At 39.8% G+C, this 18,833-nt stretch overlaps 1 protein-coding gene across 3 annotated transcripts in view; it reads left to right on the plus strand.

The window, feature by feature from the left end:
• UPF3A (UPF3A regulator of nonsense mediated mRNA decay) overlaps positions 1-15,959 on the plus strand; it is a 31,239-nt gene extending 15,280 nt beyond the window's left edge. For all 3 annotated transcript variants that reach the window (XM_068137282.1, XM_068137291.1, XM_068137301.1), the window contains 5 exons: positions 2,640-2,695; positions 2,787-2,945; positions 6,440-6,600; positions 10,487-10,781; positions 13,788-15,959. In XM_068137282.1, coding sequence (XP_067993383.1) covers positions 2,640-2,695; positions 2,787-2,945; positions 6,440-6,600; positions 10,487-10,781; positions 13,788-13,961 — 845 coding nt within the window. In that variant the 3' untranslated portion in view covers positions 13,962-15,959. The remainder of the gene's footprint in view (positions 1-2,639; positions 2,696-2,786; positions 2,946-6,439; positions 6,601-10,486; positions 10,782-13,787) is intronic.
• Positions 15,960-18,833: the final 2,874 nt, after the last annotated feature.

The raw sequence follows: 18,833 nt of genomic DNA on the forward strand, positions 1-18,833 counted from the left end.
TATTTTTCCTAATACCTAATCTAAACCTCCCCTGGTGTAACTTGAGGCCATTTCCTCTTCTCTTATTGCTTCTTACTGTTGTTTGAGAGTTGACTAGAGAGATCTGGAACTTAAACAATTTAGAAGAAATTAAAATGTTGGAAGTATGGACATTTAGATAATTCTGTTGTAAATAAAACTTGTTTCTGTTCTAGATAGGGAAGTTCTCCAGCAATTTTTATTTACCCCAACTCTTCCCTGGTATTTGACAACAGAGTAAAAGCAGTCAGAAATTCCTAAGAATTTAGAAAAAGTTTACAATTTCAAGAAAGATTTATTAGCTTTAAAATAGTCTATCAATTAGAATGATTAGCCTTGAGAGCTGCAGATTTCTGAGGAACAGTAGAGGCTGAAGCAACTTTATATTAGGAGCTCTGTTTCTTTGTTAAATCACAGGAAATGAAACTAGTTGCTATATTTTTTCTGCTATTCAAAACTGCAGCATGTTCATAGTAATATTATCTAAGGGTTTAGTTGTATGTCCAGTTTCAAAGATGTTACTCTTATGAGGTCAATGAAAGACATGCCCAGGACTTTTTTTTGGCAGGACTGGGCCACTCATTCTGTGTGTTACTGTGAAGCACCATTGTTTTATGCGTTACATCAGATGTGTTAGCTTGTCAGTTTCAGTGTGGCAGAGAGCTATAAAACAGATTTTGAGCTAACAAATTGAAGATGAGCTCATTCTTCTACCTTTTTTTGTAGAGTAATATAAAATATGAAAGTTGTTGCTGACACAGGCTTTCATTTTGTAATTTATTTTCTTTCAAAAATTTAAGAAAACCTTCTTACATTGTTACGTGCAGTGAGGCCCATGAATGAGATGGGTATGTTTCAGCTTTCATGAAGATTCTTGTTTTCCCTTTCCTTTTGATAGTACTCATCACACTGCCTCTTTCTCCCTTGAACTTCAAGTTGTAATTTCTAATTAAACCTCCTGCATTACAGCCACAGACATGACTTGAGTCCCAGTGCAGCTTATCCTTTCCTCAGACCCTCCAGTTACAATTTGTATCATAGGAAGGGACTACAAGGATCATCTAGTTCCAACCCCCCTGCCATGGGCAGGGACACCCCACACTAGATCAGGCTGGCCAGAGCCTCATCCAGCCTGGTCTTAAACACCTCCAGGGACGGGGCCTCAACCACCTCCCTGGACAACCCATTCCAGGGTTTCACCACTCTCATGGTGAAGAACCTCCTCCTCACATCTAGCCTGAATCTCCCCACCTCCATTTCCCCTAGTTGTGATCACTTTCAGCATGTAAAAGTGCCCAGAGGTGGCCTCTGCTCAGACAGGGGAACTTGTGGGATCAGGAGAGAGGGCAGAGCTGCAGATTTGAGAGACTGGTCATGAGGGTTCCTGCAGACCACGAATTTGTCAAAAATTGCAAGCAAGTGGGAGATAAAGGGGAAGGGGCAGCATGGAAAATCTAGGGATTGAGGGAGGATGGTTGTTGCTTTTGACCATTATTATTTGTTAATAAATTAAAATACTGAATCCTATCAAACCTTCTCATTCATAGCCATGTATCAGGTTTTTTATCATTAATGAATGGATTGTCCCCAGGGTAATCATGCTTTCAAGAGAAAAATATTCACATGTTTTTGGGATATGAATTGTGTCTAGATTTGGCTATGCTATTTCTTCTTCCAAATCCTGTCATGCATTCTAATAGTGAAATCTTCTGTTTTGAGGAAGGATCCTATGCATAGTTTCTAGTAGGAAACATTTTCTGTAACTATCCTGGGACATCTAAGACTAATAACATTTGTTTTAAATTCTCACAGCTGTAAGTATATGGATTAAAGTTTGAATTCAGTACTGACAGTCATCAATGCTATACATGATATATAATTTGATTAATTTCTCCAAGGTTTTGTAGAATTTGGGCATGTTTCAGGCAGCTGTCTTAGGATAGAGTGTGGAGACAGCTCTGTAACATAAGGATGGCTGTGTGATACAGTAGGTGTGGGCATTTTATTTATTGGGGAGGCAAGAATTTTATTCAATCTGCTGATACTTTTCTGTGTGACCTGGGACAAACCATTTATCTCTTACTCATCCTGTTTTTCTATGGAGAGGTGAGTGCTAAATGGTAGTTAAATGGAATTGATATGTTGGAATTAGAGTGTTTCCTTCATGATGCACTTTGAAATCTGGGATTGAAAAATACCATGTGAGGTTACAGTAATGCGGGCTGTATATGAACAACAATATAGCTAGGTTGTGATGTACAAAATTAAAATGCAGGGATTGATTCTGAACATATTTCATTCCTTTTTGGTGAAATAACCATTTGATGAGCAAGAGAAAAAGGCTAGTCTCTTGAACTGAAAATAAACAAGTTTTACTTAATCAACAGTCATGCAACAGAATTCTCTTGCTTCTAACTGTAACAGCAAAAGAGCAACAAAATGTTTCTAAAGCAGAATGATGGGAATGCCTTAAAAAATATGTAAACCAAGTAGGTTTATTAATGACTTAGCTCCCTTGCAGATAAAGCTAGAAAAAAAAAAAAAGAGGTTACTACTGAAGTAAAGAAATGAGTACATATTGTAGGAGTTGAACACTATATCACAAATTTTTTGTGTTTTAGCTAGAAGAACAACACCCCTTTTGGAATATATTAAAAATAGAAAATTAGAAAAGCAGGTACGTTCAGACTTTTGCCTGAAGTTCAACATTTATGTTCCACGTGGTTTTCTGTTGGACAATTCACAATTAATCATTTTGAACTCTTCAGAGAATACGAGAAGAGAAAAGGGAAGAACGAAGGCGGAGAGAATTGGAGAAGAAACGTCTGCGAGAGGAAGAGAAAAGGAAACGCAGAGAAGAAGAAAGACGTAAAAGGAAAGAAGTGGAGAAGCAAAAGAAAATTTCTGAAAAAGAAATAAGGATCAAGGTACCTCAATGAAAAAGAACCACAATTCTTCTGTTGAAGTTACCTAGATGTTCCTTTGTTGTCTCACTGTTTTATCTAGATCTTCATTCACTGTTTATTTAGTATACTGCAGTGCAGTGTGGAGATTCAAAATCAGTTCTGACAGAAAGGGGAAGTAATGTAGGGCTTTGACTAAGTAGTGTTGTTTTAAAGTGTGATGTGCTGATGCGGTTACAGCAGGTACCTCAGACATATCGGCACAACACTGCTGCATTCTACATCAACATCTGACAGAGCCAAATTGTTCTGTGCCAACATGTCAGAAGACTGTTGCAGATATGGCTTTTGCACTTTCATCTAGCCATAGGTGAGGAGAGTTTTTTATGTTTATGCTCAGAACTGATATGTTGTAATAGTATGATTTAATCAAGTTATAACAAATTCTTGCTAATTTCAGACTGTGCTGTGTTATAACAGTCTGAATGGATGTGCTCTTAATTACTTCACTTAGGAAAGTATACTTTGTGCTATTAAGTCCGGGCGTTTAGAACCTTATTAGTATAAGATGATATAGATCATTTGAACTAAATTTTGTGTGTTGGAAAGGCTTTATAGGCTGCTTTGAAGAGGATAACTGGTATAATGCTCTGTAGCTTAATGTAAGGACATACAGACTCTCTCCAGATCTTGTGGTGGGGAGAAGCCACAGAGCTGTGTAATTCTTTCCTTATTTCTTCCTGGACAAGTTTCCTTCACCTGAATGTGTACATATATATAGATATATATAAATAAATATACATACATATATATATATATATATACACACTGTAAAATAGTAGTTCTGAAGCTGAATTACATATTTAAATTTTTTTTCTATACCTGGACATAAAAGAAAATCACTCTGGAAGTTCATAAGAAAAGGGACTTATTAAAATCACAGAATCACAGAATGTTAGACATTGGAAGGGACCTCCACAGATCATTGAGTCCAAGCCCCCAGCTTCTCCCTGTCAAAAGCAAGACCACCTAGGGTAGTCCACACAGGAATGCATCCAGGTGCGTTTTGAAAGTCTCCAGAGGAGATTCCACTACCTGTCTGGGTAGCCTGTTCCAGTGCTCCATCACACTCGCTGAAAAGAAGTTTCTCCTCATGATGAGGTAAAATCTTCTGTGTACAAGTTTGTATCCATTTTTCCATGTCTTATTATTGCACATCACCAAAAAGAGATTGTCCCCTTCCACTTGATTCCTACCCCTCAGACGTTTATAGACATTGATCGGATCCCCTCTTAGTCTTTTCTTCTCAAGACTGGACAGCTCCAGGTCTCTCAGTCTCTCTTCACAGGCGAGATGCTAAAGTTCCCTAATCATCCTCATGGCTGTTTCAAGAGAGCAAATCCCTGTCTCTCTTGAACTGGGGAGCCCAGCTGGACACAGCATTCCAGGTGTGGTCTCACCAGGACAGAGTAGAGGGGGAGAAGAACCTCCCTAGACCTGCTGGACACACTTTTCTTGGTGCACCCCAGGATACCATTGGCCCTCTTGGCCACAAGGGTACATTGCTGTCCCATGCAGAGCTTGCTGTCCACTAGGACTCCAACGTCTTTCTCCATGGAGCTGCTTTCCATCAGGTCAGCCCCTAACCTGTACTAGTGCCTGATGTTATTCCTCCCCACATGCAGGACCCTGCACTTGTCCTAATTGAACCTCATGAGGTCTGCCTGCACCCAGTTCTCCAGCCTGTCCAGATCTTGTTGGATGGCAGCACAGCCTAACGGGGTGTCAGCCAAGCCCCCCAGTTTTATATCATCGGTGAACTTGCTGAGGGTACATTCAATCCCCTGTTATGTGTTACCCAAAAGTGGTTGTCTAAAAAAACCCAGTGTTTATTTGTGGTGATATGACCGTGCAAGCTAGTTCTGTCTCTGAAAGGAAAGGAAAGTATTACCTGAGAGAAACATCGTAGAAGCTTTAAATATTGGAGAAGAATAATGTGCTCATTTCTGAAAAACTGGTGGAATGAAAAGACTGATGAAACGTTCTGCTGCCCCTGTAGACTGCACTGGTTAGGCCACACCTCGAGTCCTGTCTCCAGTTCTGGGCCACTCAGTTTAGGAAGGATGTTGACTTGCTGGAACGAGTCCAGAGAAGGGCAATGAAGTTGGTGAGGGGTTTGGAACACAAACCCTATGAGGAGAGGCTGAGGGAGCTGGGATTGCTCAGCCTGGAGAAGAGGAGACTCAGGGGTGACCTTATCACTCTCTACAACTACCTGAAGGGAGGTTGTAGACAGGTGGATGTTGGTCTCTTCTCCCAGGCAGCCAGCACCAGAACAAGAGGACATAGTCTCAGGCTGCGCCAGGGGAGGTTCAGGTTGGATGTTAGGAAGAAGTTCTATACAGAAAGAGTGCCCATTGGAATAGGCTGCCCAAGGAGGTGGTGGAGTTGCCGTCATTGGAGGTGTTCAGGAGGAGACTTGATGGGGTACTTGGTGCCATAGGTTAGTTGTTTGGGTGGGTCGGATTGGTTGATGGGTTGGACGCAATGATCTTGAAGGTCTCTTCCAACCTGGTTTGGTTTATTCTATGCTGTTCTACATAAAAAATAAATGTTAGAGAAATAGTTGGACACAGTCCTTCTACAAAGATTATTCCTGTAATGCTACATACTGCTCACGCCCTGTGTGGCTTATTTGTTGTGAAAAAAACAGACTTCTTGAAAATCTTAAATCTCAAAGATCAAAATGTAATGTAATCCTTTCTACTGATACGATTTTTTTCCCCTCTCTGTATTTCTGTCAGGGTGTCTTTATACTAAGCCCCTAATTCTGTATGCCAGTCTATCACAAGTAGTTCATTTGGCATCCGTGTTATTTATATATAATATATTGAGAAGTGATGTATTAATTCTGCTGTCTTTGTAGTATTGTAGAGGTTCTCCTTCTTGCTTTATTGACAATCACATTGACCTCCGTTACATGACTTCTAAGAAATCATAGGCCATACTGATGTCTGTATATATAAAACTCCTAAGATTAGATAAGTGCTTCCTCCAGTAAGAATGCTAAGCATATTCTAAGTACGTTAGGAAGAAATTCTTCACAGAGAGAGTGATTTGCCATTGGAATGGGCTGCCTGGGGAGGTGGTGGAGTCACCATCACTGGAAGTGTTTAAAAAAAAGACTGAATGAGGCACTTGGTGCTATGGTTTAGTTGATTAGATGGTGTTGGGTGATAGGTTGCTCTTGATGATCTCAAAGGTCTTTTTCAGCCTGGTTAATTCAGTGATTCTGTGATTCTGTAAAAGTGGGCAGTTGAGTGCCTGTTAATGACTCCTTAGCAAAAGTAAACTGCCCTTTAAAAATAACTTTGCATTTCATATTTTATGAAATACATTCTTAGCATTTAAACAAGATATATTTAATCTTAATAGGTTAGTGATATATTTACTACATTGTTAAAATGTCTATTATAAAAGAGGAGAGTAATCTTATAATATAAACAAATATCTCTTAGCTTCTCAAGAAGCCTGAAAAAGGAGATGAACTGACCAGTGAAAAGTACAAAGAAAAAGGTGAAGAAGCTGACATTGAGGAAAACAAATGGGATAAATCACCTGGATCTGGGAGCATAAAATCCAAATCTTCGGAAGCTTCACTAAAAGAACTTAAGGAAAAGTAAGTATTTATCTTTTAGGCTTCAGTTTGGATCCCAAATACTTTCATATCAAGGCTTAAACATGATGTAAGTGGTGCATTGACTGGGTGTTTTATCACAAAGGCAGTTATTTTGTTCTGTGTGTGAACAAATCCCTCACTGCCTATTTTGTAAAAGGTGTTAGCAGCATCTTACTGACCTGGTGGCAGTATTAGTGGATGCAGCTTGTCATTTGTGACATGTTTTGAAATCACAGGCAAGATTTGTGTATGAAAAATCATTCAGAGTTTCATTGTTGTTTCATCTGTTCCCCCTCAAGAGCTCAGATAAGGCACTCCTTCCATTGCTGACACCAAACGCTGAACTGGCTGGGATCCCTTACTTTTGCTTTATACTTAGTTTTGCTGCAGTAAACATATCAATGTGTTTGATAAATGGGACAATAGCAATGGCAGTATGGTGTGAATGACAGCCTTATGGTAGATACTTACAGAAGGCTGTCTGTCTCCTGCTGCCTTTTGTGTTACACACAGAATATGAGGTACAGCTCAATTCTATTACTACTGTAGCTTGGAAATGTCTTACATGTTTTCAGCAGCTGATTCTCTCTCCCATTGCAAATAGGATTCACCCATAAGATATGTAAAATACATAACTAAGAATAATGTGCTGCTGAGATAATGACTACTTTGTTCTTTGATAGAGCTTTTCTGCTAAGCTCTCAAAACAAATTTGCAGTACATGAGGATGCAATTGAGCATTTAAGTAAGTTACCCAAAGCTGATATATAAAATATTATAGGAAGTTTGAGATTATTCTCTAGGAGCTTTGCAGACTACCTGCCTATTCTGAGTAGTTTAAATATTACCTTTCCCCACACAGGTTCTTGATTTTTATGAAATGTGTGCAGGAGCTGCAAACGTGCTCCTAAAGGCAAACAGAAAAGTAAAGAAACTTTGAATATGGGAAAATTAACCCATTGAGTTTGCTAATTGAAGAAGTGGTTCAACAATAATGTCCTACATGCATTGTTCATCTTCTTTTGTCTCTGACTAAGGACTTCAGACATGGGCTCTGTGTTTCAATATACTATATCCTGAAAGGTGCTGCAAACTTCAAATTCCTGTTCTCTAATGGGAACTGAACATATTCAGGAACTCTTTTGCTGATGTTCTTCAACAAAGGAAAGAGAACAGGGTCAGTAGAAACACAGGGGCAAGTCTGTTTGCTAATAAGGCTTTTTATGTATCTAGCTTTTGGTGGTGCCATATCACATTTTTACTATTGATCCTATAATTTTAATAAAGTCATTAATGTAGATTTTCCAGGTGTAAAACAGAACCCTTTTGGCTGCACAGGTACAGTAAGTGTTATCTTGTCTTCGCAAGTGCTCATTTCATCATGATTTTTAGTGGGTGTGATTAGGTAGCAAGCTATGAGCTATTTCAGCTGGATCACGAATTAAAGTGGAATCTACTTTGTAACTGACTCAGAAATCAGCTCTGCATGCAGGAGACTGAACTGCCTGTTTGAAACCGTGTTTTAATGCTGAGTAGCAATAGCTTTCTACCATGAATTAAAACCTCAGTAGGTGCATGAGTGTCCATGATCACCTATGGATTTGAAACTATACCAAACAGAAATATGCTTCCATTCCCTTCAATTCATTTCTGCTTTCTCTTTCTCTGGCTGTGTAACTTTCTCTTCTACCTATATTTTGTAGTTGGTTATCCCACCATCATGTCTTGTCTGCCTGTTTGCTGTGACTGAAGTTTAGACAGCTACTTTAACCACTCTGAAACTGGAGCTTCTATCTCTGCCACCTGCTGTGGTGGTGAGAGAAGTTCAGTTTCCCACACACACACAAAACCCACGGCTAACTCAGAGGAGCAGATGGAAAAAGCTATATTTTACAAGCAGGATGAAATGCGATGAATATAGACACAATATACAGTATTTACAGTATATACAAAAATATACAGCAAAGAACGTAACACAGAAAACCTGCCCCTCTCCTCGATGGAGGAGGGTCTCCCCCCAAAAAAACCTTTTTCCCCCTTCCTCCCTTTTTTCCCCAAAAAGGGTTAGAGAGAGAAAAGTAATTATTAAGGGGGAAATTCTGTTAGTTCAAAGCATGTGCTAAGGGAAGAAAAAAAAAGAATTAGTTTCTTAACTCGTTAGTTGAAGGTCAGCACCCACCAGCACAGACAGAAGATAGCTGTTCAAGACTCAGACCTAAACAGACCCAGACTGACTGCACAGAGCAAAACCTAAAAGTTACCTTCCCACTGATCTACCAATGAAATTCATTTGCATTTATCTTTGTTTTCCCTTTCTACACCAAAACATTCAGATAGAGTGTCTCACTAGCTGTCCCTTTTTTAAAGGCACCGCCTAAAACTGTCACATCTGCCTACCTCAAGGCACATCCATGCCTTCCTTTCCAACAGAAAAGGGCAGGGGAAGAGACAGGTACCAGGCTATGCTACGTCAACTAATTGAGGTGTGTCTTTCTGGCTTTTAGAAGGCCTTGCTAGACCTTGGAGTTAGTGCCTTGAACAGCATATTAAATGTAAAACAAAACAGAACAACTTACAGACGCAGACCCCCTGAGAACTAATGTAGCACTTATGTCTATGTATCAATGCTACACGTGCAGTATTTCTGTGTGCAGGATGTCTGTGACAGCTGTGACGTTGCTTCCACTTGGTGAATGTTCTATGCTGACACAAGCAGAGTCTTGTAAAATGCTAAATAACTTAGCTGTCATTCAGGTTTTGTTGCTGGCCTCCAGCTCTTCCTGAGATGGGGCCCTCGTCTTGGCAGCCCTACCAATGCAGAGGTTCATGGCAGAGGCTGACAATTTTCACAGTTCTGTTATTAAAAAAAAAAAGTTATACAGAAAGAAACAATTTTCTTGATACAAAGCCATTCTAAATGAAAAGCATATCACCATTTGATCACTACACCATTAGCAAAATCTCTTTCCTCTCTGATTTTGTCTGCTGATTCCCAAAACGTGAGAAGACTGTCATAAGCAACTTTCCTGTTTCAAGTACTTACACATACATAATATAAAAATACAGAAAATGCCTGTATTTACTCCTTGTAAATTTCAATCTATTCTGTAATCTTTCTTCATTATTTGCAGTTTGGCTGTATGAGAGAGGCATCTGCTTACTGAACAGGAACAATGAAGCGAATAAGAAAGCTGAGAATTGTATCAGACAGGCCCCAAAATGTTACATACTAATTGTCTTTATAATATAAATCCATTGCAGCATACCAGAAATTAAGTATTGTGTTGTGGTAAGGTAATGGTCTTTTCATCTAAATAAAATATGCAAAGTAAGGCTAAATTAATTGGAGACATAATAAACAAAACCCTGGAACATACATATTAATGTTCACAAATGTTTTCTGCCAGTTGCAATGTCAGTGAATGATTTACAGATTGATACCTGATACTTGCACCATTCCTTTGGGCCCTGAATGTTCCCTTTAGAGGGAATACCCACATACATGCGACACCTCATGACTAGCCCACAAGGGCTAATTGTGCAGCTTGTGTTTCTCTGGAAAGTATTGGGAAACTATTGATGTTATTTCAAAGAGGGATGATAGAAAAAGAATGGGCCTTCCACAACAGTTGCACAAAAGTCCAGTTTTGCTTGCAAAGCTTTGTCTGCTTTTCTGAACTAAATGACTAGACAAGGGCTAGACATACATAGTCGAGACACTTGGTAAAATAGCACATAACCCCTTTTTAATGAGAAGAAAACAGCCTTGCCATGCAAGTGATCTAAACACTGTTGAAGTCAAAGGACGGCTTTGTACAGTTTCTTTCAGCAGCTTTGTTTTACTGTTAATTGCTTGGGTTTTCTTTCTTTTTATACATACTTGTAGGTCACAAAATGATAGTGACAAAGAGCAAAGAGATTTGGAGAGAAGATTTCGAGAAAAAGAACCTGAAAGACAAAGGTATCGATTGGATGATGGCAGAAAGCATAGAGCTCACTGTGAGTTTGACAAGTTTGTGAGAAGGAATGAAGAAGAGCTGAAATGGGGGAAAGGATACAACCAAGACAGAGGAAAGAAAGGGAACTACAACTACAGCTTCACTATGGAGGCAGTAGACAAACTGGGTAAAGAGGACAAGTGTGATGACATGGCATCCAAAAAGGAGCGCATAAGAAATAAGGTTCTTTTATTCATTTAGGATAATCTTTCATTAGTTAAATATACTTCAAGATCACAGGTTTTACTTTTGCAAAGTCAGCACAAAGATTTTTTTTTTTTAAAAAAAGCAATTCTTTATTTTTAGTAAAACTGAGATTTATTTCTATTGTTACCAGAGGACAACAGCAGTTCAAATAAATTAAGGTCACAGGTTGATTAATATTTATCATTGATATTTACAACACATAGAAGAGTTTCTGTCTTCTTTTCAAGCCTAGCATTTTTAGAACTCTATTCTTGGAAGCCTTGTATTTTTTGAGTATATTAAAAGTTGTTATACCTCTGATCTGTAATGCAAATTTAACAAACTGTGGCATTCTAGTCTTTTAAGGTACTCTTAGGTATTCTGTTACCTAGTTCATAAAGTAGTTATGTTATGGATTGGGCAAGTGTTGCTTGGTAGAGGAACTATTAAGGACTTAAATAAAAAGCTAATTCAGAGACCATTATATTTAGAGGGTGTGAATATGCAAGTTCTTCTTGCATATACCTGCCAGTATGAAAAGGCTGCTGTTAGGACAAATAATCCTTGTGGTCATTTTCAGGGCAGGAGCAGGTGCAAAACCAGTGCAAAAAAGGGTTGTCGGAGGGTATGTAGTAGAGCTGTTCCTTAAGTGGCTCACAGAGACATGGATGCCATTTTTCTCAGACTGCCTGATTTCATGGATGTGCCAGGGTCTTTTCAGGAGGTGGCTCTCATTGTCACCCTCATTCACTCTCCCGTCCAATGCTAGAATTTCTACAAAAGGTTACTGAAACATTGTTTTGTCTAGAAATTTATTCTGCCAGTAAAACATCTTTCAAACCAAGTGATCAGTGATGTGGGCTAAGAATGACAAGGAGTAAACTGGTCACATTCAGAGTGAGTCTATGGAGTGTGCACAGAGGAAGTCCAGGTGGGCTCCAAATAAGTCCAAGTAAGTCACCTTGTACAAACACAGGCAGCTTGGTGTGCTTGTTTTTTGTTTATGCAAAGGTCAGCTGGACAGTATGGGTGAAATTTATCTTCATATATGCATTAGCCACTTCCCACATACACCAGTGGCTCAAGCTATAGGACAGCCAGAAAAACAGCTAGTTCAGAAACAGAGATTGGAAAACCAGTTTTCCTCATTCTTACTACACTGCTCTTGCAATCTGGTGAATCAGTCCTCAAAATTGGAACTGTATGGTGGATCTTGGGGACCTTTTGTCAAGCATTAAGATGCCTCCTTTTTGTTTCGTCCCTGTTGCACTTCTGAGCGCTCACCAAGTCTCTGGATTAGTCCAGAACTTTGAGTGGTAAATTTCTTCCCTAAACAAAATAAGCAATGTTAGTAAAGGTTTTTGCAGTGTGGTGACTTTTTTCCATAAAGCATTTGTCATGTAGATAAAAAATAGTGTCTGAGTTTTTCAACTTATCTCTAGAGTTAGCAATGCCAACACAAGATTTTAGGCAGAGGCAAGGCTTCTTTCTGAAGTTTGTAAGAATTAACACGTGTAAGTTAACAGTTGTGTTAGCTTACATGCAAGCTGTGAGGTACAGAGTCTGTGATACAAAAGAGACACCGCTTGCTTATCAGGGGATCTAGCTTTATGCAGATGTTTGTATGTAGAAAGAGGTATGTTATGCATTTCATATCATGCTACAAACCACTAGCTAAACCACTGGTCTAAAGAGAAAAATGTGGAATAAAAAGGACAAAGGTGAAAGAAAAAGGAAGAAAAAAAGATAGAGCATACTGGGAATTAGCAAAAAGAATGAATGAACAAAAGATCAGAATGGCTTCAATTTATGAAGCAAACTGAAAATGAGCATTGCTTAATGGAGGACGATTTCACTGCCCTGCCAGAGCCTTAAAACAGGCTGCTTGGTTTTGTTTGCTAAACTTAAAACAAGACCGTTGAAAAAGCTCAGGCTTCAGTGAATAGGTTGCTTTGTAACATTAAAAACTAGTATTGTGAGAGTAAAATACTCTCCCTAGGAAAAGCAGTCTTCAGCAGAGTTTTTAAGCAGTATGTTTTATTACTGAAATTTCAAGAATAAAAACTGCTATTTAATGTCACCATTTGCAAGTTTGAGGTTTGTTTTCCTTTTAAACTGGCTCGCTCTTCCACTTCCCATTATCAAATCAGTGTACGACTGGGTCTCTCACAAAGCTTGTGCATGCTCAGATTGTACTTACGAGTTTAATGCAAAGGTCAGCAAAGGACGCGATGATCTTGAAGGTCTATTCTATTCTATTCTATTCTATTCTATTCTATTCTATTCTATTCTATTCTATTCTATTCTATTCTATTCTATTCTATTCTATTCTATTCTATTCTATTCTATTCTATTCTCAGCGGGTGAGTTCCCCAGCCCTCATACTCAGTATGCGAGGTATGATGAAGTGGAGCAATGACTGTGCAGGGTTTTTTGGACACGTATAATTCATATGTGCATTCCATGTTTACACTCTAGTAACGATTGACGGTTTGAAGAGCATTACACATTTATCAATTGGTAAAGTCCAGTTGAGGACAATTTTCTAGCTGTTGCCTGCTAAACTGTTCTCTGGTTAGTCTTTTTTTTAATGCCTACATGTAATATTTGTCATTCATCTACAGAGTTGCAAATGAGCAGGCTATTGATTTTCTCAGTTGACGTTAGCGAAGGTACCAACATTTTTCGATTTTTACCTGTAACACTGGTTTTGATAATTGCATGCACTATTTCTTCTAGTTTACATCAAATGACTTATGGGATCTTCAATTTTTACAGCTTCTTTATTTATTCAAAATGCTTGGCTACCAAGAATAGTGTTGTAAACAAAGGCAGATACTAAATAGTCAATTTTCATTGCACTCCATTTTCCCTGGGTCTTACAAAATGTGGAATGATTTAACACAAAATATCCTTTCTTCACAAACATTCATCAGTTTAAAATCCCACAGATGTATCCCACATAGGTTAATCAGAGCATTAACCATGTCTCCTTCCTTCTAGGACCGCCCAGCCATGCAGTTATACCAGCCAGGAGCTCGCATTCGAACTCATACGGGATGTACAAGTAAAAGCTATGACTGCAGTGGGAAATCTTTTGAAGATGCTCTTGATAAAAAGTATGAGGCAGATAATTCAGCTGGAGGTGGTTCTGAGAAGAGTGAAGAAGGAGAATAAAACAAACTGGAGGAATGACTTGTGAGAAGGGATGAATTTGAGATTCAGTGTCATCACAAAAAAATCCATAGGACTGTAGTATCACAGTACTGTGATAAGGTACTGTAATACTCTTTCAGATCTCCACAGACAACTGCACCAACAAAATTCTAATAGCTCTGTCCCTTTCTGTACAATAAAGGGAAGAGTGTCTGGAGACATAAATTACCTTACAGCAAAGGAATATAGTTGCTTTTTTACAAAAAGCAGTGCAAACACTACTTGCCTAATTTAAAAGCAGTTCAATATTTCATTAGATTTACCTTGAAACAGAAAACCTCTAATAGTTTTAAAGGAGTATTTATAGAAGATTTTTCAGAAGCTTTTCAAATATTAAAAAAATTGAAAGGTGGATTTGCATCAGTTTGAAATCTGAAGCACTTCTTTAGCATGACATGAGGCTCACAGGACCCCTTTCTGCAAATGGCAGTGTCAGGAGCTACAGCAGGGTTCTTCTGTTGGATTTGGCGAGACCAGCCCTGGGAGGAAGTTCTGGAGCCAGTAGTGTTTGCAGGATGAGTGAGGCCCACAGTCTGCACAGTTGAGAAGTGTCTGTTGGTATCTGTACCTCATTGTGTTACATTGGTTTTCAAAGAAATACAGTGTCAGATAAGTGTTAGTACAGCTACAAGTATGTTAGAAAGTTTGTAATTTTCTGAGCCACCTTGACCTTTTGTTTTAATAGATTCTTGTGCTTAAAACAGGAACACTAATACAAATCTCAGCACTTAATATACCTGGTTTTAATAAATTAGATGTTTTATATGGTTTTGACACTGACTTTGAATAAAAAAAGCAAAAGTGGTTGTACAGTGATGACTTTTTATAAGCTAATGTTTCATATAACTTGCAGATGTAGGATTTGGAAAATGTATGATATATGAATATTCTGCAGTTCTATTGCTTAACAAAATTAAACACACATGAATGTCAGCTGCAGTCTTAACTGTAGTCTGTGGCCAGACAGAAAGGGACCTGGGGGCACTGGTCAACAGTAGGCTGAACATGAGCCAGCAGAGTGCCCTGGTGGCCAAGAAGGCATCCTGGCCTGCATGAGGAATAGTGTGGCCAGCAGGAGCTGGGAGGTCATTCTGCCCCTGTACTCAGCACTGGTTAGGCCACACCTTGAGTACTGTGTCCAGTTCTGGGCCCCTCAGTTTAGGAAAGATGTTGACTTGCTGGAACGAGTCCAGAGAAGGGCAACAAAGCTGGTGAGGGGTTCGGAGCACAAGCCCTATGAGGAGAGGCTGAAGGAGCTGGGGTTGCTTAGCCTGGAGAAGAGGAGGCTCAGGGGAGACCTTACTGCTGTCTACAACTACCTGAAGGGAGGTTGTAGCCAGGTGGAGGTTGGTCTCTTCTCCCAGGCAACCTGTGACAGAATGAGAGGGCACAGTCTCAAGCTGTGCCAGGGGAGGTTTAGGCTGGCTGTTAGGAAGAAGGTCTTCACAGAAAGAGTGGCTGTTGGAATGGGCTGCCCAGGGAGGTGGTGGATTCACCATCACTGGAAATGTTTTAAAAGAGACTGGATGAGGCACTTAGTGCCATGGTTTAGTTGATTAGATGGTGTTAGGTGATAGGTTGGACGCGATGATCTCAAAGGTCTTTTCCAACCTGATTCTGTATTAATGTTTTGTAAGATCTAGGCCAAATTCTGCCCTCTGATGCAGACACGTGGCTCTCTGTGTGTGTGTATATCTATCTTCTACTGGTTTAAGTGAAGGCTGTGTGTTTATGGAAGGGCAGAATGCATTCATTTATCTTTCATCGCTGAAAATGCCTCAATTATCTGAAACCAAGACCTGCTTTGTCATTAATTTCAACAGTAAGATATTAATTTATTTTTACATCCTCTTTGGACATTTTATTATTAAACATAACATCTAATTGCTCTGGACTGGAAAATTATGTGTTGTATTTTTCCAGGTATTAAGCATTAAATAAAAGCAAAACCATTTTGACTATGACTTTGAGATGTGATCTTTTGCAACTTTTTCATCTATGGCTCTAGAAAAATTTCTGCTACTTTGCATTCTTCAGAAGTAGATACAATTGAGAAGAACTTTAATACCAAGTTGTGTGAGCTGCCAACTAAAATTACTTACAAGCTTAAGTAAAACTGCTGTCAGAGTATCATTTGGGTTTAGCTCCCCTATAAAGATTGTTTGCCAAGATTATCCTGACTGGAGAGACAGGATTTTATCATGGGTGTCCTGGCTGAGTCAGGTATTAAAAGGAGTCAGGCATTAAAAGGAGGAGATTGGGCAGAGATCTTAACCACATGTGAGCCTGCTCTAAAGCCAGTGTTTCCCATCCATTTGGAAGTGCTCTCACCTGTGAGAGGGATCTTCAGGACAAAGGAAAGCAGTGCTTTTGCACATGCTTACAAACTCAAGCTTGGTACCTTTTGGCCAACAGTGACTTTCAGGCTACTCCTCTACCTTTAACCAAATGCCCAGTTTGTGAGTACCTATTGATAACATTATAGGTAATTAACACGGTTTAATTAGCAGTAATGTTCCATTTGGGACTTCTGATTTTCCATCTCTTTTAGTTACCAGAGTGGAAGTCAAACTGCAACTCGGTGAAAACTGCTAAACACCCATGTCTGTCAGGTCACACTGCCATGTCCTGCAGCCTTTCACTTATTTTTGCTTTTTTGTGATTGTGACCTCCTGCACAACAGGGCAGAGAGCCTGGCCTTTGACTTCTCATGGAAGGAATATTCAAAACATTTGGGTTCAGATGTGGAGAGTGCACTAGTCAGCATCTGCACCCCAGCTGTATCGCAAGCTACATCCTAAGGTACCCCTGAATCTGCCTAAAGGCTTGGAGCTCTCTTACTCTGCAGGCAAGGAACTCTTGGGACAACCTCTTATTCAGTAGATGCAGACATCTATTCTACAACTTGAGGGGACCAGTGGGAGGTACTGGCCACCACCAGCAAACCCATTTTTGTAGCTGTGTAACACCTGCCACAACATGCTGAGGAAAGACAGGAGCAGAGAGGCAACACCAAAGGCAACACCAGGAGCCATGGGTGTGAGGCAATGCTGCCCGCAGGGTCTTCCCTGAAATGTGACCCTGAAGAGAGAAGAAACGTCTCCTGCCAGCAGAGAAAATGCTGTGATGAGCTTCTCTGTGCTGATGTCAATCTCTGGCAGTGCCAGCATGTTGGCAGGTGCCTGTGGGAGCAGAGATTGAGTTTGGGACGGGGTTTTATACAGCTGTGTCAGTAGGGAAGACCGCACTCCTCATCTGAGTGGGGCTTGGGGAGGCTCTGCTCACTAAGTGAGGGCGTACCTCGTGGTAATGCTACAAAATGCAATGGCTAATGAAAGCAGAGTATGTTTCCAAGTCCATGTCCCAATCCCCCTTGCACAGCAATACAGCAGGGCCTGAGCCTGCTCCCCTCAGAGGAGCTGCCACCTGCTTCACGCTTGCTTGTTCTTCGCTTCTCCCAGTGACACCAAATAAATTCAGGCTTGCAGCCTGCCTTTGTGCAAACTCAGCGTGGTGTGAGAGCTTTATTGCCACAATAGTAACTTTGTTTTACAAATTCAGCTCTGCTTCTGAAAGTAGATCCAGCATCCCTGCAGCTTGGGAACTGTGTCTGAGTACATTGCAACTGACTTAGGTGCCATCTGTTTTCTTTCTTTTAAAATGCTCTACATTTAATAAAAATTGTCACCGACTTGATAGTTTCACTGCATTTCTGTTGCCTTGTTTCTGAGGCTATCGACATTTAGCAATATGGAAATGGCCCTGCCTGTCAAACTAGAACTGGGCTGCATTCTGTCATGAGCTATTACATTATGGGGAACTGATGTGGAATGTAAATATCAGTTAAAAAAACAACAAATAAAAAACAAAGGCTTTGTGCCTGTCATGGTTTTGGAGCAGCTTATTCAGCTTCCAAACAGTGTATCAACAGTGTATCAACAATGTTTCAACAACCTCACATTCAATTTTTATACGCGTTCTGCTGCTTTTCATTTAAAATTAAATGGCTGTATGTTTTCAGAGAATCTTTGGAAGCTAATGGCTTCTCTTGCCAGCTGCACTTAACCATGTGAGAAACTGGTTATAATATTTGGCTTTCACAAGGGGAATTACTGGGGACCATTGGGTTTGATCCTTGGGCTGATGGTCTGTATTGTATGGGGTATTGGAAGAGAAAGCTGAGGTGCCAATATGTCTAAAGACTGGCCAGGTCAAAAGTGCAGGTTTTGTCTGTCCTGATGGAGAGGGGTGGGAGCGTGCTGGGGAATATATGAATATGTACGTTTTGGTATATGAATATGTATGTTTGCTGTCTATATCAGTTCACCTCGTGTTGTTGGGGTGCACCTCTAGCAAACTTGCTATGCGACCAGCGCTGTGTTGCCTTTATTTTATAATAAACTGGTTGTAAATTTCAGCAGTGAGTTCGTTTCTCACAACCAGCACTGCTCCTCGTGCTGCAGCCAGTTTCTCTGCTAGCTTTGATTTGCAGCACAAGAGCTGAACGGCCCAAATAAAGGCCTAAAATGTGACAAAACCCACAGACTATTGACAAAATTATTTCGAATGTCAAAGAGCAACACACTTAAAAATGGAAAAAAAACCAACAACAACAAGCCCAATACAAACAAAAACCCCACAAGCAAACAACCCCCCTGTGAGAAACGAGCTCACTGCTAAATTTTAAATACAACCAGTTTATCATAAAATAAAGGCAAAACAGCGCTGGGCGCATAGCAGGTTTGCCAGAGGCGCACCATAACAACACGAGTTGAACTTACATAGACGTCAAACATACATATTTATACATATTCATACCTTTCCCCAGTACAT

This window comes from Melanerpes formicivorus, unplaced genomic scaffold (assembly GCF_026170545.1).
Source record: "Melanerpes formicivorus ecotype bairdi unplaced genomic scaffold, bMelFor1.0.p_v2 SCAF_1, whole genome shotgun sequence".
Classification (NCBI taxonomy): domain Eukaryota; kingdom Metazoa; phylum Chordata; class Aves; order Piciformes; family Picidae; genus Melanerpes; species Melanerpes formicivorus.